The 15,779-nt window shown below is 33.4% G+C and overlaps 3 protein-coding genes across 3 annotated transcripts; 2 read left to right on the top strand and 1 right to left on the bottom strand.

Moving 5' to 3' along the window:
• Nucleotides 1-585: 585 nt before the first annotated feature.
• LOC107945995 (calvin cycle protein CP12-1, chloroplastic) lies at nt 586-1,313 on the bottom strand. The gene has a single exon (XM_016880180.2). The coding sequence runs from the start codon at nt 1,218-1,220 to the stop codon at nt 735-737; it is 486 nt and encodes a 161-aa protein (XP_016735669.1). The 5' UTR covers nt 1,221-1,313; the 3' UTR covers nt 586-734.
• A 4,465-nt stretch (nt 1,314-5,778) lies between these two features.
• LOC107945997 (probable glutamyl endopeptidase, chloroplastic) lies at nt 5,779-10,953 on the top strand. Its single transcript, XM_016880181.2, has 11 exons — nt 5,779-6,094; nt 6,465-7,449; nt 7,620-7,748; nt 8,232-8,531; nt 8,627-9,085; nt 9,216-9,281; nt 9,367-9,427; nt 9,526-9,675; nt 9,789-9,926; nt 10,092-10,408; nt 10,521-10,953. Coding segments are annotated over exons 1-11 (2,886 nt in total). The 5' UTR covers nt 5,779-5,814; the 3' UTR covers nt 10,522-10,953.
• Nucleotides 10,954-12,319: 1,366 nt separating this feature from the next.
• Nucleotides 12,320-15,036, top strand: LOC107945998 (protein trichome birefringence-like 6). The gene is made up of 5 exons (XM_016880182.2): nt 12,320-13,293; nt 13,595-13,787; nt 13,882-14,072; nt 14,273-14,431; nt 14,520-15,036. The coding sequence occupies exons 1-5, from the start codon at nt 12,599-12,601 to the stop codon at nt 14,857-14,859; spliced, it is 1,578 nt and encodes a 525-aa protein (XP_016735671.2). The 5' UTR covers nt 12,320-12,598; the 3' UTR covers nt 14,860-15,036.
• The last annotated feature ends 743 nt before the right edge of the window (nt 15,037-15,779 follow it).

Genomic DNA, 15,779 nt, shown 5'->3' with positions numbered 1-15,779 from the left:
ATGTCTCCAGACTAGTCTTGAGACATGAAAGACCTAATCTCGAGACATTAACCCAATGTCTCAAGACATAATTACTTCAAAGCATAAATAGTAAATAAGGAAGACCGGTCTTGAGACACAATGCTGAACTTTGGCATTTTAAGTTAGATTCAAGTCCAATCTCTGATTTTGGACTTGCGTAACCCTGAGACTCAATAATTAAATATATTCAATACCTAGAATGCATGTACATGGTTATAAATGATGATTAAATCGATATGATTACAAATTTTATGTTAAATTTATAAATTAATGAAGTGAGTTAGTCGAGTTACTTTGACAGTATAATATAATATCACACATTTAAATCCGGCGACTGAATTGTGCGTGAAGTGTAACATGATATCTTTGCATTCCTCTCTCGAGGAGGTCGGTGTGCTAAGGATGATTTGGAGGATGCGTGGAAGGAGTTGGTAAGAAATGCAGTTCCCTCCTAATGCATTCCATCTTTATCCGACTTGCTTAAATGTCCACTTGCTCTTTACATTGCAGAATGATCCCTTATAAAGAAAACCCATTACTTAATACATAAAAAGAAACTTCAAATTACCAAATTAATTAATATCATTTTCTTTTCTAAGAGTGTATAATTTTAGGATTACATCATTATAACAAACTATATAAGCCAACAATAAAACATATTTCAGATTAACATCCAACTATAATCTAAGAAACTAGAAAAAAAACAAACATTTTCAATTATCATAAGTACGACACTCATCGGTCTCCGGGTTGTCTTTACAGTAATTCTCCAAAGGATCATCGTCTTTCTTCTTGTCCCTAGCGTGGCTAGCCGCCGCACTCAGCTCTTCCACTTCGTCCCAAACCGCCACACACTCGCCACTCGCCGGATCATCCGAACACATCTCTTGTGCCTCTTTTATACTTTTCTCCACCTTCTCCGATATTCCATCCGGTGCAGCTCTAACAGGCCCGACACGTAGCTTCATTGGGGATACCCTTTTCCAAGGCCGGTTAAGGCATGGGACCTTGAGGGTTGGGACGTCTGGTCCATTGGCTATGGTTCTTGGGGTTACGAGGTTCACGCTAGACAGGGTTGCCATTGGTAATGTTACTTGTTTGGATATTATGAGTGGAAATGATGTAATGGTTATGTTATGACCGGGGATGAAAAATATAAGGGTTTTTCTAATGGTTGATGAACACAAATTTCTTATCATTTTGGGGCCAATAAGATGGAGAAAAATGGAGATATGTTATGAGAATATCTTTTTGTTTTTCTTTATATTTTATGGGAATATTTTGTTTTGTTTCGAATATCTTTATAAACCACTCATGTTGGAATGTTAGAGATCTACGACTCTCCATTACTTTCCACACTTTATCATCAAAATGTCGACATTATTCGGATAGAAATAATGAGTATTAAATGTAATAATAAAATACAGGGTAAATTATTAAAATAGTCATTTTTATTTTTCTCAGGTTATATTTTAGTCACTTATATTTGAAACATTACGTTTTAGTCACTTACGTTATCGTGTTGTAACATTTTGGTCACTGAGCGTTAATTACCGTTAACAGTGTAACGGCAAGCCGACGTGGCATGTTAAATCATCATTTCAAATAAAAAATTTAGGCTAAATTATACAATTGGTCCATATATTTTTTTTCTTTTTTAGCAATTTAATTTTTTTTACGTTAAAAGAAATGAAGAAGGGAGGAAAATAGAGAGAGAATCAGAAAAGAATGGGAAAAAAAAAGAATAGTTACAAGAACATAAAAGAAAAAATAAATAAATTGCTTAAAACGAAAAAATAGGGAGACCAATTGTATAATTTAACCTAAAATTTTTGTTTGAAATGATGATTTAATGTGCCACGTCAACTTACCGTTACACCGTTTTCGGTAATTAACGGTTCAGTGATTAAAATGTTACAACACGTTAATGTAAGTAATTAAAACATAACATTTTAAACATAAGTGACTAAAATGTAACTTAAGGGAAACAAAAATAATTATTTTGACAATTTACCCTAGAATATATTATATATATTTTTAAAAAAAAGTCGACAATATTATTAGAAAGAATACCTACCATCATCGAATATAAACTGTGATAACAAACGTACGTGAAGGATTAAAATTTCAATAAAAAGCGTAAGCTGCTTAACACCATAAATAATATCTCGACCAAGCACACCGATCTATATGTGACTTCATAGAGTGATATGCTGTCGTATTTTTCTTTTTTGTTATATTGGTCGGCGAGAAATATAGCAAATACGTGATAGCAGTAGTCACTACTGCTTGAGTGCTAGCAGTCGGCGAGAATTATAGTTTTTTTTGAAAAAATTGATTTTAATTTTATTTTAAGTAATATAGTAAACATATTTTATTGAATTTTAAATATTTAAATTTTCAACACTTATGCCTCGTTTGGTAGGTAAATTGCTAATCACGTAATAAACATATATTACTTTGTTTGGTTAAAGTGTTAAACAAGTCAAATATAAGTGTCATTTTATAAAATATCAATTTCGCCCTTAATGAAAAGTTAGGCTGGTAAAATATTAATTTAAAATTTTAATTTGGTTATAAATTTATCTCTTTATTTCTCTAAAAATACTTAGATCAAACATAATTTTCAAATACCAAAATATGTGTCGGCAATAATCATTTACCGGAAAAAAAAGTTGGTGAATAAGAAGAGAAAGATGAGAAGAAGAAAGAACCTTAATAAGACATGAAAGTGTTGTAATTTTTCAAGCAACCAAGATGATTTTGTTTGTAAAATAGAAAAAAAATAAAAGAAAATAAAACCTAAAACACATATTGAAAAAAAAATTGGGAAACCACTTATCTGGATCCAACAACTCAAATGGTCGGTACGAAAGTGAAAAGCAAAAAATTTGAGAAATACATAGATGGTATTTGTTGGAAAAAATAGTAATAATCCGATTTGAGTGTAAGGTTGAAGATTTGAGGTTAAGATTTATATTGAATTTCGAATTTATGTTTAAATAAATTATGGGAAGTATTTGATACGTTGTTATCGAAATTTTTAGATTTCACAAGCAGAGTTAAAGCTGGATAAGTGTTTCATAATGATATAGTAAAATATCTTTTTTAAAAATGCCATATGTCAAATTTTTAAAATTACTTTTGAAAGAAAGATATACTAATAACCCATAGAATTATTAGCATTTATTTAGAAGTCTTCCATTATTTTTTATTTCACTAACGATGAGGCATTATTTTGTTATTCACTAACCCTATATAAAATTAATATATTAATGGTACATCAAATATTCATAAATATTTTTAATATGTATGTTGTATTTCAATTTATACCACTGCCTGAGATATTAATTTATTTAAATTACTTAATTAATTTATCATATACATGGTGATTAATTTAGTGGAAAATTTATTTTATTTTATTTTAAAATAATATATCTAAATTAGTTGGTGTGCACGTCATATTAATTTAGAATTTATAATTAATATTAGAATCGTTAAAATTTTGATACAAAATTTAATAAATCAGGATCTGTTATATACAATCATCAATAATAAATCATGAATAAAATTATATGCGGAAGTGTACCTGAATTCATTGATTTCTTGAAATTTTTTTCAGATGTTACGATTTTTTTTATCTTTTAAGAAAATAGTTTTTCTCTTTTGTATAATTTTTTGATAGGGATGGAAAAGATATGCGAGATAATCCTATTTATTGGAGACCACTACCTCTTTAAATAATTTATTATTAAATCAATTTTGGGTATTTATAATTTAATCCCTCATCAAATTATAAATGCAACTTATGGTATCTACACGTTATTTCCATAACACTTTAATACCTGTGACACTTATAACATAATTGGTCACTTAATTTTGTATCACATTTTAAAATAGCATTATACATTATACATACGATTAAGGATTTTAATCCAACAAAATTCGCATTGCATAAATTAAGAAAAGAAAGATAAATAAGATCATTTAAATAATTATTTTTAAATTTAAAATATATTCATTTGCAAATCCTTTTCTTCTTCTATTTCTAGAGGATATATTTAAAATAGTTAGCTTCCACGTTAACTCATGGATCAATCAAATAGACACATTCCATTAAGGGTAAAGTACGAAATTCTCATTCAAGGATCGATATTGAATTGTAAATTCAGAGTCATACTTTTACCATTTAATTAGTTAATAAGTTCACAAATTTAGAGGACTAATAGAAAAATTTTACCAAACTAAGAGGGCCAAAACTTTTTACCTACTCCCTTGACGCCGCTTGATAAAAGTTTATGTACTTTTTCATATTTGAAATGATTTAATATATTGCATTAACAAAAAATTAAATAAGTATATGTTATTTAATAAAATTTAATTTAAAATATTAAAATTTGTTGATATAATGTACAATAAAAGAAGAGAGTGGGAAGGAGTATGTGGTAGTGCCAAGGAAGTCGGTTCACCTAAAGAGACGGAGAGCTGGAAAGGAACAAAAGGACAAATCAACTGCTAGAAGAGAGGATATTTGCTCAGAGTAACTTTGAGGACTCAAAGGTCGATCTGTTCTTCATGGTTAGGGGTTCTCTTATCTACTAGTGTGATGTGGTGGGTTATTATGAAGAAGGTTGACATCATACAATACGTGAAAGACGAGCCTCATGAGAATCATTATGCCTTTAGTTAGTATAGAATTGTTATTACCGGTAGATCCTTATTATTTTGAGAGTGTGTTGACACTTTGAACAGTGTTAAAGTGCAAGTGCTTGTCTCATCTTAGAAGAGGGGAAGGTCTTATCAAGAGTGTTTGTTAAGTGGGTGGTCTTGAACATGGAAGGTTTATACTTTTCTAGTCAAAATGGGTGGTCAAGCAAGACACTTTTTTAGGTGAAGTCAAAGGAAAGGTCAACGCTATTTGTTTTGCTGACACGTGTACAAGTTAAAGAGAGGTAAATTTGTCGTCGTAGAGAATATAACAACCACTACAACGCCGAGCTCGAAAGGAAAAAACCCAATAAATAAAAGGGTAATGTATGAAGTAGTCGTTAGTAGTGAGTACAAATATGAGTTTAGTCCTTCAAAAATTTATTTTACTTTTTTATCTTTATATTTTAAAGATTTTATCTTATTCTAAATAAAATTAAACTTTAAAAGTAAAATTTTTATAAGGTAATATAATATTAAAATAAATATTTTCAATTTTTTTATAAAAAGAAAAAAATTAGTGTTATTTTTATTTTAGATTATTAAACTGTATGTAAAAAAATTAAATCCTTAAAATATTATTTATCAAACAATGATTTTTATTTTTAGATTTTTCTATTTTCATTGTATTTTCTGTTTTTTATTATAATAATTATTGAGCTGACATCAGCATTATTACCAATCGGGAGGGCGTGGCTTCAAGCTCCTTGAAAGGCAAAAAAAAAAACATGAATAAACCAATCAACATGGAGGAAATTATAAATTTTTTATTTATAAAATCGAAAAAATACAAAAGAAATTATAATTTTTTTAAAAAGTTATTTGAGTTGCAATACAGAGTGTCGTATCATCATAGATTATGGAATTTAAGTTTAAAGATTAAATTGAGAAAACTTTCAAATTCTAAGACTAACGTAGATAAACAGTTCAAGGATCAAAATGAGAAAAAATATCAAATATAGGGACTAAAGGTTACTTCACCCCTTCAAGAAACCAGGGCTATTACTTTATTTTATTTTCTTTTATTCTTTTTTTTTAAATAATATAATTGTAGCACTTCAACTTTTAGTCGCATCAAAATAAAAAATGATGCGACTTTACAAAGTGTATCATCGGCTCTCCCCTTACTCTTTATCTTGTTGCTGTCTCCTCCATCCTTTTTCTCTTGGCAACGCTCGATTCCCTTCTTCTAACCTTCGCTCATTTCGCCACCTCAGAACTCATTCTACAAACCTCTTCAAACCGGCCATGTCCGCTTCCCGCTTCAACCGTCTCGTCCCTGTTAACTCCGCTCTTGCTGAAGACGGCTCCGCTGCCGGCAATGGCTCCGCAAATGCTTCTCTTACTTTCGCTGAAGATGACGATGGTACTCTTTTCTTTTTGGTGTTAAAAATAATGATTTTTTTATATATTTCAGTTTTAAGTTATACTTAAAAAGTTTTAATTTTGATATTTGATTTATAACGTGTTGCAATCGGAGTTAAAATATCAAATTTTGAATTTGATTTAGCTTCTTTTGTGCTGAATTTTGAACTTTTAATTTCAGTTCCAAGTTAGTATCTTTTTTAAAATTAATTTAATTTTGAATTTGATTTAGAGAGTGTTGCAATCGGAGTTAAATATCAAAATTTGAATTTGATTTTAGTTTCTTTTGTGCCGAATTTTGAACTTTTAATTTCAGTTCCAAGTTAGTAACTTTGAAAAAAAATATTAACTTAATTTTGAATTTGATTTAGAGAGTGTAATCGGAGTTAAATACCGTGTCCCGCCGCCGGAGATTCGAGATATAGTTGATGCTCCGCCGCTTCCCGCGCTGTCGTTTTCGCCATTAAGGGATAAAATTCTGTTTATGAAGCGGAGATCTTTGCCTCCATTAGCGGAACTAGCGAGACCTGAGGAAAAGCTTGCTGGTCTTCGAATTGATGGGAAATGTAACACCAGGAGCCGGATGTCTTTTTACACTGGCATAGGGATTCATTCACTGATGCCTGATGGTTCTTTGGGACCCGAAACAGAGGTTAGAGGATTGCCTGATGGTGCTAAGATTAATTTTGTTACTTGGTCTAATGATGGTAAACATTTGGCCTTTAGTGTTCGTTTTGAGGAAGAGGAGAGTAGTTCAAGTAAACTTAGAGTGTGGGTTGCCGATGTCGAGACTGGAATGGCTAGGCCGCTGTTTCAGTCTCCAGATATTTATCTGAATGCAGTGTTTGATAATTATGTTTGGGTGGATAACTCTACCCTCTTAGTTTGTACTATTCCTTTGTCTCGTGGAGATCCACCAAAGAAGCCTTTGGTTCCTTCGGGTCCGAAGATTCAATCCAACGAGCAAAAAACTATTGTTCAAGTTAGAACTTTCCAGGATTTGCTGAAGGATGAGTACGATGAGGATTTATTTGATTACTATGCCACTTCTCAACTCGTTTTGGCTTCCTTGGATGGCAAGGTGAAGGAGGTTGGTTCACCGGCTATTTATACATCTCTGGATCCTTCCCCCGATGAGAAGTACATTTTGATTAGTTCAATTCATAGGCCATATTCTTTTATTGTACCATGTGGAAGATTTCCCAAGAAAGTGGATTTGTGGACAGCTGATGGGAACTTTGTTAGAGAACTTTGCGACTTGCCCCTTGCGGAGGATATCCCTATTGCATCCAATAGCGTACGAAATGGGATGAGGTCACTCAATTGGAGAGCAGATAAGCCTTCAACTCTATACTGGTATATATGTATCTGTATCTTTTACCCACTTATGCATTTGTTAAGATGAAATTGAATGTAGTTATATAGGACTATTGATGGTCAAACTTTTAAGCATTTTATGAAGTCATAGTTTCATCATGAAGTTTCTCTATGTAATTTTAGTTCCCTGACTCTGCTGAAGTTTTTAGGGCAGAGACACAAGATGGAGGTGATGCAAAAGTGGAAGTTTCTCCACGTGATATAGTTTATACACAGCCTGCCGAGCCACAAGAAGGTGAAGAGCCAGAAATCTTACACAAACTTGATCTTCGCTATGGGTAGGTATACATGTTTCACTTCTTATATTTATCTTTGTAGGTTTCTTTATATTGATTTTAATCGATGAATGTAGCTGGCCTTTCTTTCTTATGTATTTGCAATGATGTCACAAAACCTCGGAGATGTGAACTTTGTTTGTGACTGCTTGCTGATGTCAACTATATCATCAGAGTATAGGAATTCTAAAATTGAGTCAAAGATTTGTAGTAGATGGAGAAGGATGTGCTGAACTGAATTGCTACGTACTAATCTATGTTTGACTGCCATCCCTTGGCTCTCATTTCATTACCTAACATGGAGATCCTCGAGTTCCTGCAGCAAATGTTGGGATAAAGATTTTCCTTAGCATGCATCTATATGACTTAACTTTCATGTATGCATTGTCTTTGCTCAATAGTTTATGGCAAGGGGATTGATCGGCTTATTAAGTATTGAGTTGTACACAAAGTTTCTCTAATTTGTGTGACTCTTCATTTTGACAGAGGTATTTCCTGGTGTGATGATTCATTGGCTCTCGTGTACGAGTCATGGTACAAGACTCGTCGAACAAGAACCTGGGTTATATCTCCTGGATCAAAAGATGTGAGTCCACGCATACTCTTTGATAGGTCATCTGAGGATGTGTACTCTGATCCTGGTTCTCCAATGCTGAGGAGAACCTCTACTGGGAATTATGTGATAGCTAAACTAAGGAAAGAAAATGACGACGCAACTTATCTTTTGCTGAATGGAAATGGTGCTACACCAGAGGGGGACACCCCCTTCCTTGATTTGTTTGATATGTAAGTGTTTAAGAATTAACCTTTTTCTTTTGTGTGCGTGTTCTTGTTGTGGGGTCTATTGGTGCCTTTGTAATCTAAAAGCAAAAATTTTCCAGAAATACTGGCAGCAAAGAACGAATATGGGAGAGTGACAAAGAAAAGTATTATGAGAGTGTTGTTGCTTTGCTGTCTGATCAAAAAGAAGGGGATATACACATCAATGACCTGAAGATTCTTACTTCTAAAGAATCAAAAACTGAGAATACCCAATATTACATCCAAAGTTGGCCAGATAAGAAATTATGTCAGATCACAGACTTCCCTCATCCGTATCCACAGTTGGCGTCATTGCAGAAAGAGATGATTAGATATGAGAGGAAGGATGGGGTTCAACTTACTGCAACGCTGTACTTGCCGCCAGGCTATGATCCATCAAAAGACGGCCCTCTTCCATGTTTGGTTTGGTCTTACCCAGGGGAATTTAAAAGCAAAGATGCAGCTGGGCAAGTTCGTGGTTCTCCTAATGAGTTTGCAGGCATAGGTCCAACATCAGCTCTCCTTTGGCTTGCTAGAAGGCATGAAACTATTCTTTCAATATTTGCTATATACTCATTTTTGTGTTTTTAGTTTCCTCTCCACTGGTTTTTCCTTTTCAGCTGGATGCCAGCAGACTAAATTATGGTGACTCATATTTCCGCTTTGTAGATTTGCTATCTTATCCGGGCCAACGATCCCAATAATTGGTGAAGGGGATGAAGAAGCCAATGATAGGTAAAGGTTACTCGCATGATTAGTATACATGCTTGTGTATGTCTGTGTATGTATATCCTATCCCATCATATCACTATCTGTGTAGGTATGTAGAGCAACTGGTTGCAAGTGCAGAGGCAGCTGTTGAGGAAGTTATCCGACGTGGAGTGCGTATATTTTTCATTCCCATACAAATCATCATCCTGTTGCAGCATACCGATTATAAAGTTCTGACTTGAGCTTTTCTCATGCTGCATGTGTTTAGGTAGCGCATCCTAACAAAATCGCTGTAGGAGGACATTCCTATGGAGCATTCATGACTGCAAACCTTCTCGCACATGCTCCTCACCTTTTCTGTTGTGGCATTGCTCGGTCTGGAGCTTACAATAGAACCCTTACACCTTTCGGTTTTCAGGTAGTGAACTCAAGGATTTGAATATATTTAATTCAATGCCCGTTTCTGCCCTTTCTTCTCTCTCTTCATTTCTCGTTGGTGGATTTATGGCTTCCTTCCTCTCTTTGGCGCAGAATGAGGATAGAACACTTTGGGAGGCAACTAATACTTATGTAGAGATGAGTCCATTCATGTCTGCAAACAGAATCAAGAAGCCTATCTTGCTTATCCATGGAGAAGAAGACAACAACCCGGGAACATTAACCATGCAGGTATATGGCTTCCCACACCCTCGTATGAATTATGCTATTTTAGATAGCCCTCTCCGTCTCCTTGATAGAAAAACAGAACCTGTTACACATTTCTTTTTAGATGCTTATCATAAATCTCTTCCTTTGTTTGCTTACCTACTTGTTGGCCATATCCATACGATGCAGTCGGATCGTTTCTTCAATGCCCTGAAGGGTCATGGAGCTCTCTGTCGCCTTGTTATTCTACCCTTTGAGAGCCATGGCTATTCTGCTCGAGAAAGCATCATGCATGTCCTGTGGGAAACTGATAGATGGCTTCAAAAGCATTGTGTGTCAAACACTTCTGAAGTGAGTGCAGATATTGGTAAGAGCAAAGACGGAGAGGGCAAAGAAGTTACAGATATTGAAAACAAAGCAGTTGCCGCTAGTGGAGGTGGTGGTGCGGAGCTGGCTGATGATATTGAAAGTGGACAGTTCCATTCCAAGCCAAGGTCATTAATGTGGTAATTTAACTGACACCTCTGTTCTTTCTAGTCTTTATATTCGCTATAGTTAATTGAACAACAGTTTCACCGACTTAATTTCTGTTGCGTATCATGTGTTTGTACTTTGTAGATTACATTACTGAGCTTCAACCCTGGGGGGAGTCATGATGAGCGGCACCTAAACAGCAAATGCTGCGAATTTCAGTTCATACTTTCATAATCCCAGATGATCGCTGCAGACATCATATAATATCAAAACCCCCAGAATGCCATTTGGTTTGAATTCTTAAAGCGCCGGCACCACAATATGTGATCTAAAATCAACGTAAACGGCCCTCGTTTTCCAGTCATTGCCGGCTATCTAGTTGTAAGTTTATGGGAAAACGTTAAGTCATGTATTAGTTTATAGTTGAGAAAACTCGAAATTCAGAAACTGGGTATTGTTGGGGGGTCTGAAGCAAATTGTGACAAAATACGATGATGTTTTTATTACTCTATTTTAAACTCTGGATTTGATTGTTTAAGTTGCAAAAGATTTGAATGCTAGGGCAATACGTTCAATATGTTCGTTGTTCAAGCTCAGCCCCTTAAAAAAACGGGGCAGGACTAGACATGTTTTAATTTTCAGTTTTTTATTGGCTTAAATGATCTAGTTTGTATTTGGTTTTATGTGACCAGTTAGATAATTGATGATCAATTCAATTGGTCAAATTGATTCTATTTTAACATCATTTATCGTAACCTTAAATTTTTTTAATAAATTTAAATTCAAAATTGAGTCGACTCGATTTAATCATACAATTTTTGTTACTAAAAATGGTTTGAAATAATTTTAGCAAAATTATCACAAAATTCAAATGATTTAAACTTGAAACCAGCTCAACTCATCTAATTGCTCGGAAATTACCCACTTAATTTATTTGGAAAAAAATTTTCCCTTAAATGATTGATTAATTACGGCCAAGAAAAGATTAAATAATTTAGTCTATGATATTCTTTTTTGGGTTTCATAGGGTTTAGAGGACCCTAAGTTTAAGCATGTGCATTCCAAATAAATTTATTGGTTAATTTTTAATAAATATCTTTATCCCTTGACACAGAAGGCATCATATCATATGCAAAAAAAAAAAATTCTTTTTCCTTAATGAAAAAAAAATAAAATATTATTACTTACATCACTTTTTTATTTGACTTAAAACACAAGCAAAGAATGCTTAATAACCTTAAAAACACTATAGACAAAAGTTAAGGATGGATTCAGATTTGTCAAATATATTCAACATTGCTGTGCTATATGTCTTATCTAACTTTAATTGCACAGCCTCTCAAATATATTCAACATTGCCCACCACTAGGGTTAGGATAACTTTTACTCCTTAAACTTTATAATTAGGTCCATTGTGATACTTATATTCTTTTTAGTTTACTTTGATATTCAATTTTGGTCCTTGTGTTTGATACATGTAAATGTCTGATAACTTGACGCTTTGAGATTGTGTCATATTATTACCTGAAAAATTTTAAAAATATTTTCTTTTTTAATTTTCAAGTGATGACAGGTACGGTTGTTGAAGTGGACCGACTAGACATATTGGACCAGAAACCGGCTTTGGACAAAAAGTTGAATTGGCTTTTGAGCGATCCGCTTGAAATCAATTGAATCGTGAATTAGTAGTCTAACTAGTTCGAACATCAATTATGTTTAAAAACCTTGATAACATAGTATAATCTTAAAGTGTTGCACTGTCAAATCTACAAGAATCCAAGTTCAAGGAACTAATTACCAAGTTTAAATAGAAAAGTAAACCAAAAATGTATAAATATCAAAGTGGACCTAATTGAGAAGTTGAGGGGCTAAACATTATATTAACCCTATATATATCATATATGGCTTATTGTTGCCGCCAGCTATGTCTCTCGTGTCGTGTGGAGAAGTGGTTCATATTCTAGTAATTCTCGACTTCCCTGTTAAACTATTTGGTTATTATTATTATTATTTTATGTGTTTGGTAAACTAGAAACACTAATGGTCAATTATTTTACAGTCGTTTCTTTTGATAATTTCGTACTTTTATCCTCATATATTCATTAACATGCTTACATGCATCTCTGATAAGTTTCCTCTACCAAATCCCCTTGAAAAACTATTCCTTTAAACTATTTTTTCTTTTTATTTTTGAAGCATTTTTACTTGTGAAGCTTCCATTGATGGAGAAACAAAGAAGTTTCTCATTGAAATCCACTAGATTCTTAGTGTTTTCTTTCGCAATTTCTTCTTCTTTAATCTTCTTGGTTTTTTTATTTACTTGGGTCATCAAATCTAACCCTGCAATCCATCGAGAAACCCATTTTCAGTTCAATAAACCACTTTTTAATCATAAACCCATAACCATAGAGAGCTTAAGTAGGTTCAGTAGCAATGGTTCAGTACAGAGTGTAAACCATTCGACCCATTTTTTGAAACCTGAAAATGAATCTGGGTCTGTAAAATTTTCAGTTTTTAAGCAGATCCAGAGACAAGAAAGTGAAGGTGAAGTTGTAGAAGATGGTGATGGTGATGGTGAAATTGAGGATGTTGAAGAGGATACACCTGCACCTACAATGGAAGAAGACATTGAAGTTGATGATAAACTTGAGCTTCTAAAGGAACACAAAGAAGTGAAGATGACAAAAGTGAGTTCAGCTGATGAATTTAAAGCTCAAGGTGATGGGAAAATGGAGGAGAAGATGATGAATGGCTGTGATGTAACGAAGGGGAAGTGGGTTTACGATGAGAGCTATCCACTCTACACAAATGGATCATGTCCTTTCATTGATGAAGGTTTTAATTGTGGTACTAATGGAAGGCAAGATAGGGATTACATGAAGTGGAAATGGCAACCACAAGACTGTGATTTTCCTAGGTAAAAAGATTGATTTACTTGATACTTTCTTGGATATTGTTGAAGGTGGATTACTTTAAGAGAAGTTTTGAATGTGTCGATTATTTAATAGCGTTCTGACCCCAACAATGGAAGATAAGGTATGCTGGCTTCGGTAGATCACGGAAGATAAAATTCCCACCAAAAAGATACCTGGCTTTGTTGGGGTTGGCCAATTATCCGGCATAAGATAGTTCGAAAACTTCTCCTAAAGGTGGATCTTCCTCAAAGAATCTAGCAATTGATGCAAGCAAAGACTGTTTTTTTCTTCTTTTTTATGTAGGTTCAATGCTGCAAAAATGCTGGATTTGATCAGTGGGAAAAGACTGGTCTTTGTGGGGGATTCAATTAATAGAAACCAATGGGAATCCATGCTTTGTATGTTAATGTCAGCTGTAAAAGATCCTAAGAAGGTCTATGAAACTCATGGAAGAAGAATCACCAAAGAGAAAGGGAATTATAGCTTCAAATTTGTGGTAATTTAATTGATTGTTTAAAGTTCCATGAACTTGTTCATATGTGTGAAAATTTGAGGCATAGTTGAATTATTGAGGTTGTTTTTCTTTGCAGGATTACAAATGTACAATTGAATACTATGTTTCTCATTTTCTAGTTCATGAAAGCAAGGCGAGAATAAGGCAAAAACGGAGGCCGACTTTACGGATTGATGCCATCGATCACGGTTCTTCTAAATGGAAAGGAGCTGATATTTTGGTCTTCAACACTGCACATTGGTGGTCTCATTTCAAAACAAAAGCCGGGTTAGTTCCATTATCGAACTGTGGTTCTTCCAGTCTTGTCATGTATGGTTTTCAATCTTGCATTGACTGTAAGCTAGGGAAGTTCAAACAAGGTTGTCTGAATGTTTAGTTCCCTTGTAAGAATTAGGATGACATTGTTGTGATAGTGAGCTAAACATTTATATATGCTTCTGTTGGGTTTTTTTTTTTTTATATTTTAGGATCAACTATTATCAAGAAGGGAACCAAGTACATCCCAAGCTTGATGTTTCCACAGCTTTTGGAAAAGCTTTGATGACATGGGCAGGATGGGTTGATAGACACATTAATCCGAGGAAAACCCGAGTTTTCTTTCGGAATTTGGCTCCGTCCCATTTCAGGTTTGCTGCTGTTCTACACTTTCCCTTTAACATCTTGGATTGCCCGACCTAAAACAAAGAAAATAACATCTACTTTTATCGGTTACAGGGGAGGACTATGGAATTCAGGCGGCCATTGTATGGAAGCTACTTGGCCTCTTAATGACACTTCAGGCATGGAATACCCTGAGAAGAACAGAATTGTGGAAGAGGTCATTTTGCAGATGAAAACTCCGGTAACGTTACTGAATGTAACCGGTTTATCTGCGTATAGAATCGATGGTCATCCGTCGATATACGGGAAAAAAACAGGGACTCGTTACTCTTCCAACATTCAAGATTGTAGCCATTGGTGCCTTCCCGGTGTTCCAGATACATGGAATGAAATTTTGTTTTTCCATTTGCAATCCAAAGAAAACTCCAAGTTTCACTCAAAAATTAGATTGTGATCTTTTTAACACATATTATTCTTTTAATTATTTTTACCTTGTAATGTTGTGAAATATCATGCAAAATGTAATATTTTAGGAGATAACTCTTCAAATGCGATCTGAGAATATTTAACTGAGGTTAATTTTTGTTGATTCCTCTTTGAAAATGTATTAAGCCTTGCTTTGGTGATTTTACACTGCTCTCAACCTTTGGGTTTGGTCCTTTTAGGAGGATAAACTATCTTTTTTTAAATAGAACGAATTGATCTTTTATCTTAGCAATGCAATTTAAAAAATTTACTTTACAGGTCTTTTTTAGAGCAAATTAATCCTTTTAACTATAAAAATCGAGATTTAATGATTGTACATATAATTGGCAACATTGTAAACAACTATTTTCATTATAGGTTTTTTTATCATATAAGCTCTTTATGATATAATGACTAAAATTACTCATAACTCCTTCCAAACTCTTAATTAGGAAAACAATGAGTTTCAACGTACTTGAATACATGTCCTCTGACAATAATGATGATGCCAATTGTAAACATTTTAAAATGTTCATTTGTCATGTTGTAAAATAGTCGTGAAAAAAAATTATTATTCAAGCTTAATGACAAATTTGGTCACTAACATTTACATGTTTTGTCAAAATGGCCCTAATTACATTTTTGAGTCTTTTTTGGCTATCAAGCTTTGTTCTTTTTTTCAATTTGCTTTTTTCTAATAGATTTAATGAATAAATTCAATGTTTCAATCTTTTATAGGTTTGTTTATTGAAAAGTTTTTTTACTGAGTTAAATTTTTTAAATAATTATGTTTATTTTCTTTAAATTAAGAGTTGTTTTTTAAATTTAATGTATTATTTATTTTATTAGTTTTCACATGTAATTATCTTATTAGGTTACTAAGTAATATATTACATCTCATTAAAAATA

This window comes from Gossypium hirsutum, chromosome D12 (assembly GCF_007990345.1).
Source record: "Gossypium hirsutum isolate 1008001.06 chromosome D12, Gossypium_hirsutum_v2.1, whole genome shotgun sequence".
Lineage (NCBI taxonomy): Eukaryota > Viridiplantae > Streptophyta > Magnoliopsida > Malvales > Malvaceae > Gossypium > Gossypium hirsutum.
The sequence above is the reverse complement of the archived record's forward strand: the minus strand, read 5'-3'. Positions and strand labels throughout refer to the sequence as shown.